The 9,367-nt window shown below is 42.6% G+C and overlaps 1 protein-coding gene across 1 annotated transcript; it reads right to left on the bottom strand.

Moving 5' to 3' along the window:
* Positions 1-396: 396 nt before the first annotated feature.
* Positions 397-1,377, bottom strand: LOC129863214 (putative nuclease HARBI1). Its single transcript, XM_055935128.1, has 2 exons — positions 1,264-1,377; positions 397-1,169 (listed from the first exon to the last, which is right to left on the bottom strand). The coding sequence occupies exons 1-2, from the start codon at positions 1,373-1,375 to the stop codon at positions 799-801; spliced, it is 483 nt and encodes a 160-aa protein (XP_055791103.1). The 5' UTR covers positions 1,376-1,377; the 3' UTR covers positions 397-798.
* Positions 1,378-9,367: the final 7,990 nt, after the last annotated feature.

The following is a 9,367-nucleotide window of genomic DNA, read 5'->3' as shown; positions in this document are numbered from 1 at the left end:
TTTTGGATAAAAAATAATTTTTAGATGATGTTGCTATCATTAGATAATTTACAGTTTCCCATAGACTATAAGGCTATATATAAAATGATCAATATTAGGGCCACAGAGGGGAAAAAAACACAAGTAATAATATTGTAACCAGTTGTTTTAAAGGAGGACAGTTGTTAAAATGACAGATGTGGGGCATTTCGCGAAATTGTACTTCAGTATGGTTTCATAAACAAAGACATGCTGATGTGCCAGAATATTAAGTATCACATTGTCATAAGTATCAAAACTGTAAAAACAATATGTAGCTTTTCTGCAGAAAGAACCAGCCTCATAAATGTATGACTTTATCCTTTTTCTTCAGTGTGGCCCTAGTACTCTGTCATTTAAACAAATACACATTCCATATGAATATAAAAACACAATGTGTAACATTATGTTCCTTTATTGAATAAGGACAAAACAAAGCAGGTAAACCATCAGCTCCTTTCGAAACTGAAGTCACAGTGACTCTACAAGATGGAAAGCACAGAATCCAAGCATATTATACAAAATGATACATACACATTCAAAGGTCTGTATATAACACACCCTGCATGTCTGCACACTAAAATAAATGCAGGACAAATCCATACACATCAACTGAACAGACAAATTAATGGATGCAGTAGCCTCCCTGCAGCCTTGTATTACACACAGTATACCGCACAAACATCATAAGAGGCCAAATTCGTAACAAAACGAACCCAAAAAAACCCAAATTCCTCTGCCACCGCAGGACATATTTAACCAAAATTGAAAGCACACATACTAACTAAAATAATTCAACACATATTGGTCCCTCAGCAGCCGACCACTGTCGTCATCAGGGAAGATTGCCGGATTGTCCCAGTCCATGGCTGGTGGCACTCTGGGGGCCCTCTCCTTCCTCAGGCAGGCCACATTGTGGAGGACAGCACAAGCCACAGTAATATCACATGCCCTAACAGGGCTGACCCTTAATTTGTGAAGGCAGTGAAAGCGTGCCTTCAGGAGGCCAAAGGTCATTTCAACTCTGGCCCTGGTCCTGGCATGGGCATGGTTGTAGGCCTGCTGTGCTTCCTGGGGGTCTGTGAAAGGTGTCAGGAGAAAAGGCTGGCAGCCATACCCCCTGTCTCCCAGCAACACACCAGAGAATTCACCTGTCAGCACAAAATCTCATCATTACTACCTCATAAACACAGTGATATTCTTGACACAGCCATGATGGTTATAAATAGGGGTTGTGTGGCTTACCTTGTGATAGGCACTGATAGATTTCAGAGGCCCGAAAGATTCTGGAGTCATGGACTGAGCCAGGCCATTTTGCCACAACATTGCTGATCACACAGTCAGCATTGCAGACCATCTGAAATCATAAGATGAGGAATATTACACCAATCAATGCACATCACTGGCAATGCAGAGTGTTCGTCAACGGACAATATCAAAAAGTTATGTTCACCTGAACATTAATGCTGTGAAAGGATTTCCTATTCACAAAATCGGCCTCATGGGCACCTGAGGGGGCTTTTATCCTTATGTGTGTGCAGTCCACTGCACCAATGACATTGGGGAAACCTGTCACACAAAGTAATGAGTATCCTACTATGTGTTAACAGTTGTCCTGTAATTTGTAGATCCTCTTACCTGCAATCCTATAGAACTCCTCTTTGATGTCACAGAGTCTTCTGTGGCCAGGGAAGGAGATGAAGACATCTGCTAATGCTTTGATAGCCAGACACACACTCCTTATTGTGCGGCAAATTGTGGCCTTGTTCAGCTGTTCTGCATCCCCCACTGAGTACAGGAAGGCTCCACTAGCAAAAAAGCGCAAGGCCACACAAACCATTTGCTCCACACTCAGTGCATGGCTCCGTGCAGTGCGGTGCTTAATCCTGGGACCCAGTAGTCTGCATAGATACCTGATGCCATCTGCAGAAAACCTGTATCTTTCATATAGATGGTCATCAGGGAAGGCCAGTGGGTCCAACCGGTCCCTGAAGACCCTTTTTCGCCTGAAGGATCTCCTCAGCACAAGTGCTTCTTCATCCACCACATCTCGCACGAATGGGCATGCCATTGTCAGAGCAGAAAGGAACACACAATTTTGGGCCTTCATATAGGCTAGTGGCCACACCTGGTGCTGGGGGGGTGGGCAAAAGAGGGCGATGCCTTATAACGATGACTTGGTTGTACTGATTGCTGGGAAAATAAATAAAAAACTTAGAAAGATGCCACCGTCCTGTGTGCTCACAATAAGAGCTCATATGTCATGGCTCACTTGACTTTACGAGAATATACCTAATTTTTATTTTGAGCTGTGTCATCTTCTTGGAGCTGGGGGAGGAAAGAAAAATAATGATTAATACATTTGTGTTACAGTTAGCATACAGTGTAAATTGAAGGCATATCTCACCTCCCTCTCAAGTTTTTTTATTTCAAGGTCCAGTTTCCTAATTGTCCTCTTTTTTATTTCGGACTCCAGTGCAAGATTTTCCATCTTTTTCTTCTTGTACTGAATGTCTATGTCTGCCAGTTCTATTTGGCTAGGTGGTTGCCATACAACTTTCTGATAGCTTGTGAGCTCTGTGAACACAATACAATTAGCGCAGCTGGAATTTGGCAGGATGTGGTGTCCTTTTATTAATACGCACTATGTTGCCAGGCTGGTTTTCCCACTGTATAGCATCTGGGTCCTGTAAAAGAAATTAGATTTTTTGATTTTGATGAGGACTCCTCACCATTGTAGAGTAAATAGTACTTTCACAGTCTTAACATGATACCTCATGCCTTCTGGAATCCAGAGAGATGGTCTCCTCCTCATCATCGTCTCCATCATGTGCTGTTGCTGCTGCACTGGGGCCTTCACCCTATCACATTTAATCGGATTCATATTGAAGCTAGTAGACAAGACATGCCAGGCCTACAGTATGCCTTTGATGGAGTACTCACTGGATCAGCATCGTCTGGTGCTTGTGCTGGTGGCTCTAACAGGAACACAGTGCTGCCAGACACTGCAAGGCAATAGGTAAACCAAAGTCAGACAGTCCAAATTGATTCAATATGAATGTGGTTGTATCCCATGTAGAGATGGAAGGACATACCTTGAATGAAGCGGGTGGCATCTTGGGAGGAACCTATGCTCGTCTCTTTCCCCCCAGGGATCCCCTCTAAGACGGGCCTGCCTTTATTTAGCTCCAAGGCCATGTCCTCTGCTGGGGTAAGGTCAGCCTTTGGTGACCCACCACCCGTGCCTTGTCTGTGGGTATTCTTTTTCACTGCTAAAACAGTACAGACAATGTGTGAGCAGGCACCTTCTGGGTACAATATATGCTTGTGCTTTGTTAAATATTAGTCAGGGACCATACCATTCTGCAGAATGTTCTTGTATTTGATTTTGACCTGCTGCCATGTCCGTTTTGGGCCGTTCATGTTTAATCTACACACACACACACACACACACACACACACATTTAATGGAGTCACACTGCAAAAAATTACTTGGTATTTTTGTCTTGTTTTCAGTAAAAATATCAAAAAATTTATCATAGCTTTATACAGTGTGATGGAGTTACTTTACACAATTTCACTCATATCTGCAGTGCATTTCAATTAAAAATTTAACCGTTTCATAATTACAGTACAACTGCAATTTTGGAGATGTGAATTAAATATTTGAATTGTAATTGTGATGTTTCAGCGGAGCGGTGACTGTGTAATTGTGCACTACTTACGCATTCAGGCGGTCTGCAATACTTTGCCACGCTTTTTCTCTTTGCTTTATCACTGTGGCGGTGTTGCCTTTCTTCTTAATTATATCTTTTACCTCCTCGTATGCCTCCATGAGGATTTGTGCTTCCGACAAGGAAAAGTACGCGGCTCTAGTTGCCATGGTAAATCAGTTAATCTGTGATCTGTGGCGGGGTCTATTTGAGTGAGCCGTGAGCGCGCACCTATCCAGGATTGGTTTCACCTGGCTTAATGAATCCGTGTCTGCTCATCCTGGCTTGGTCTTTGTGCAACCAATTAAGCCTGGACGCACATGTTTTGGCTTCATTGAGCTCAGCTGAGTCATTTATCCCGGATGTCTTAATTCTACTTTTGTGCAACAGGCCCATGGTCTGTTATGATATTGTTATGACATCATGATATGGGGTGACGCCAGTACACTTCTGTGCTAGGACTGTGATGGCACAATAATGTATATTGAGTGCCACTCTTAATGAATCACAACCAGCTTTGGTCCAGATTGTAAGTCATTTGGTTTTGATACAAAAACATTGGCAATAACAATAAATATTATTGTTATATATACAGAACCAGGCAAAAGTTTGGACACTCCAACTCATTCAAGGGTTTTTCTTTATTTTTACTATTTTTCTATATTGTAGAATAATAGAGAAGACATCATGAATTAACTATGAATTAACTATGAATTAACACCTTTTGGAATCATGTACAGTAGTAACCAAAAAAGTGTTAAACAAATCAAAATATATTTTACACTTTAGATTCTTCAAAATAGCCACCCTTTGCCTTGATGACAACGCTCTTAGCCCTATGGGTACGTTCAATATGTCTGGCTGTCACGCCCTGGCCTTAGTTATCTTTGTTTTCTTTATTATTTTAGTTAGGTCAGGGTGTGACATGGGGGATGTTTGTGTGTTTTTGTCTAGTCAAGGGTGTTTGAGTTGATGGGGTTGTGTTCAGTGTAGGTGTTTAGGTATGTCTATGGTTGCCTGAGTGGTTCTCAATCAGAGATAGCTGTCTATCGTTGTCCCTGATTGGGAGCCATATTTAAGGCAGCCATAGGCATTAGGCAGGTTGTGGGTAATTGTCTATGTCTAAACGTTAGTAACTTGTGTCTGCACTTTCGTTTTATAGCTTCACGGTCGTTTTTTGTTAGTTTGTAAAAGTGTTTCGTTTCGTGTTCATCTTCTCTCAATAAAAAGGAAGATGTATTCGTATCACACTGTGCCTTGGTCCACTCTTTCACCAGAAGACGATTGTGACACTGGCGGTCCACACATCACAGATCACATCACTGACTTGAATTGGGACATCTGTTCTAGTGATTCTATTTCTATGGTGATCCGTGCCCTTTATCCCAGCACAGGAAGTGCATCGCTATGCTCAGTACTACACACATTCTGCTCGATTCAATCCGCATTGTGCATTTCAGAAAGTATTTAAAACCCTTGACGTTACGTTACAGTCTTGTTCTACAATGGATTCAATGTTTTACCTCTACACACAATACCCCATAACGACAAAGCAAAGACAGATATTTACACATTTTTACAAATATATAACTTAAAACTGAAATATCACATACACAACAAGCCCATTTTCATTGGTTTTGTTTTACACAGATAGTTTAGAGCTTATTGACAGACAGTTAATTAACGGGCATCTGGGGTGACTCAGATAATCTCTTCTGTCAGTTCCAAACAGAACGAGGACCACCCCCAGATTGCAACAAATCAAACAAAAAACACAACAAAATCACAAAAGATGTTCCTTTGTAGCGCATAGAGTCAGGACTCTCAACTGAGAGAGGAAAAAAGTTCCATCTAGCTAACCTTCGCCTTGTTTGTTAAGTAATTCTTATGCAAAGCTCCGGAGAGGTGTCTGGACTGAATTCCAGCCATGAACCCTTGATGGGTAGAGCAGATAAGACGCATATCAGATGCATGGTCTGCAGGCTATCAAGTGTCCAGTCCACAGGTGAGATATATGGGGATGGATAACTACAGTTTAGCGTGCTTCTCCAGGTCGTTAGCTTGGCAACTTGATCCATTACCACCTCTTCCTCTCATTTAACACTCCAACACTAACATTTCTTCTCAGGAAGTGTCAGAGAGCTCTGACAAAAAAAATCGAATCCCACATATTCTAATCCATGTTTACTACAGTACATTACGTTAATTTACACAATGCAGTTTTCATGATGCACATTGTCATTGACTGGCAAGGCTTTTTCACAAATCATGCAATTATCACATAGGGATACATCCATGATCACAATCACTATCAAAACTCAACTGGCAGTTAAGTTTGAATTGGTTGTTTTCCACAGACAACGGGGATAGAAAATCTGCAACACTGAATGTATTGTGCTCGACCCCTCTCCAGCCAGACCCCTCTCCTGGCTGGGGCTTTTGGGGCCCTCTGTATGTACATGGAACCGAATGGAACAGGATGCTTTGGGAGGGGGTATTTTCTGTCCATCTATCTCCCTGCACCGGCCAATCGTGTGAGCCCAGTGGGAAATCAGTCCACATTCCACAAAATGAACAGATCCCAATCCTCCACCTCCACCGGCCAACCCATCATCCCAACTCCGGCCGCACATACATGCCCCACACTTTGATCAGTGTTCTGTTCCGAAATGAGAGAGGGAGGAATGTTGCAGACACTGGTGGTGTGGAGCATGAGCTAACATGTTTACCTTGTCTCGCACACAACGTTAGTGATGTTGGCTAGAAGTTAGCCAGGTTTCCCTTTGGGGTAGAGTTTTATACAGTAGGTTGACCAACCCAACAACGTTTGGCTGGGAGTACGGTTGGAAACGGTTTCGAGCGTCATTCTTTTTATAGCTGCGTCTGACAAATGGCCTTGGACATAAGCTCTTAACACCCCTGGACCTGCCACTGTCACCTGATGAGGGTTAACAGTCAAAGAGAGCACTGGGCATCTCAGAGCAGGAGTGCTGATCTAGGATCAGTTTTGCCTTTCTTTTAGATCATAATGAATAAGAGACAAGAATGACCTAACCCTAGATCAGCACTCCTACTCTGAGACACTTTATGAATACAGGTCCTGTACTCTGCCGTGACCACAGGTCCACTCATTTGGAGTGTGTGTGATCACTGTGGCCTTCTGCGATGAAGGCTATCGCCGGCTCACACCTCTGACCCCTTCAGCACCCCCCTCTGACACAAAGGCGTTCAGGGAACACCCACAATGCAAGGGTGACACTCGTGATTAAGCAGAGAAGGGGGAAGAGGTTCTTGCAGTTTTTCAGGTTAAAAATAAAGGCAGTTAGGTAGTGCCTGTCAGTTTAAAAAATATATTTTTTCTATTGAATATCCGAAACATACAATATATGTGCAGTGAAGCTGCTCAACAACTACACCATACCAGTCATCCAAAAGACAGCTATTCAGAGCGACACACAGAAGCATCCTTATGTCATGCAATAAAATGCAAATTAATTACTTAAAAATCATATAATGTGATTTTCTGGATTTTTGTTTTAGATTCCGTCTCTCACAGTTGAAGTGTACCTATGATAAACATTACAGACCTCTACATGCTTTGTAAGTAGGAAAACCTGCAAAATCGGCAGTGTTTCAAATACTTGTTCTCCCCACTGTATATAGTGCCTTTGGAAAGTATTCAGACCGCTTGACTTTTTCCACATTTTGTTACATTACAGCCTTATTCTAAAATGTATTAAATCGTTTTTTTCCCTCATCAATCTACACACAATACCTCATAATGACAAAGCAAAAACAGGTTTTTAATTTTGGTAAATTATAATAATAAAAAAACTTAAATATCAGATTTACATAAGTATTCAGACCCTTTACTCAGTACTTTGTTGAAGCACAATTGGCAGTGATTACAGCATCAAGTAATCTTAGGTATAACACAACAAACTTGGCACACCTGTATTTGGGGAATTTTTCCCATTTTTCTCTGAAGATCCTCTCAAGCTCTGTCAATTTGGATGGGGAGCGTTGCTGCACAGCTATTTTCAGGTCTTTCCAGACATGTTCGTTTGGGTTCAAGTCCGGGCTCTGGCTGGAATAGCTGTGCAGCAAAGCTTATCTTTGCCTCAATCCTGAATAGACTCCCAGTCCTTGCCGCTGAAAAACATCACCACAGCATGATGCTGCCACCACCATCCTTCACTGTAGGGATGGTGCCAGATTTTCTCCAGATGGTACACTTGAATTTCAGGCCAAAGAGTTCAATCTTGGTTTTATCAGACCAGAGAATTTTGTTTCTCATGGTCTGAGATTCCTTTAGGTGCCTTCTGGCTCCGGCTTGGCCACTCTACCATAATGGCCTGATTGGTGGAGAGCTGCAGAGATGGTTGTCCTTCTGAAAGGTTATTCCATCTCCACAGAGGAACTTTAGAGCTCTGTCAGAGTGACCATCAGGTTCTTTGTCACCTCCCTGACCAAGGCCCTTCTCCCCCGATTGCTTAGTTTGGCCAGGCGGCCAGCTCTAGGAAGAGTCATGGTCATTCCAAAATTCTTCCATTTAAGGATGATGGAGGCCACTGTGTTCTTGGGGACCTTCAATGCTGCAGATTTTTTTTGTACCCTTCCCAGATTTGTGCCTCGACACAATCATGTCTCGGAGCTCTACGGACAATTCCTTTGACCTCATGGCGTGGTTTTTGCTCTGACATGCACTGTCAAATGTGGGACCTTATATAGACAGGTGTGGGCCTTTCCAAATCATGTCCAATCACTTGAGTTTACCACAGGTGGACTCCAATCAATTTGTAGAAAGGTCTCAAGGATGATCAATAGAAACATGATGCACCTGAATTTATTTGGGATGGACTGACGTGACAACTACAGGCTGTTTGGAAAAAATTCAGGGTGGTGATATATTCACTTTGGAAAGAGTTTTTTGTCTCTGATTTGGGGAGGATGTCTTTGTTACAACTCCTTGTTAAGGCCTGCGATTATTGCAAGTTATCAGCGTGGTTCTGTCCCCCAACCTAGCAGTATGGGAATCCAGAATTTAGACACCATAACATGGGGGCTAGGCTTGGGACTTGGTTATCCGTAGTACATTATATGAAATACAAACCTAATTTGACAATGGAACCTCATGATAAAGTCCATGATAAAGTCTCCTATTGTGAGACCATCTAATCAAAGTCAGTGTTATTTTCAGGCCAAGAGAAATCCCTTGATCAGCTTATCACCAAGCTGAACGCTCTGTCACAACAGGCAGAGCTTCCGGCTAGATCTGTAGCGTAAAGACATCTACAAAAGTAAATAGCTCAGCGATAAGCAAGCAGCGTCCAAAAGGTTCTAACGAGACAAAGAGAAGCCACAGGATGCTTCCTGGGGTCTTTACAGGCTATTGTGTTTTTCATTCATTCTACTGTCTAGAGCAGCCACACACAGACTCTTTCATACACATTCACACACATTCACACACCTGCCACCGGCAACCCTTGGATACCGGACAGCATTTAGGAATTCCATTCTTGCGCGTGCATGTGTGTGTGCACTCTACCCCCGAGTCTGGGAAAGTGACTGGTAAACACATGACTTCCACCAAAACTCCCCCAAAAAGTGTCCAGCAGATTGGGGTTGCCATGGCA

Source organism: Salvelinus fontinalis, chromosome 10 (assembly GCF_029448725.1).
Source record: "Salvelinus fontinalis isolate EN_2023a chromosome 10, ASM2944872v1, whole genome shotgun sequence".
NCBI classification, from domain to species: Eukaryota; Metazoa; Chordata; class Actinopteri; order Salmoniformes; family Salmonidae; genus Salvelinus; species Salvelinus fontinalis.
This window is presented reverse-complemented; position numbering and strand designations above follow the sequence as displayed.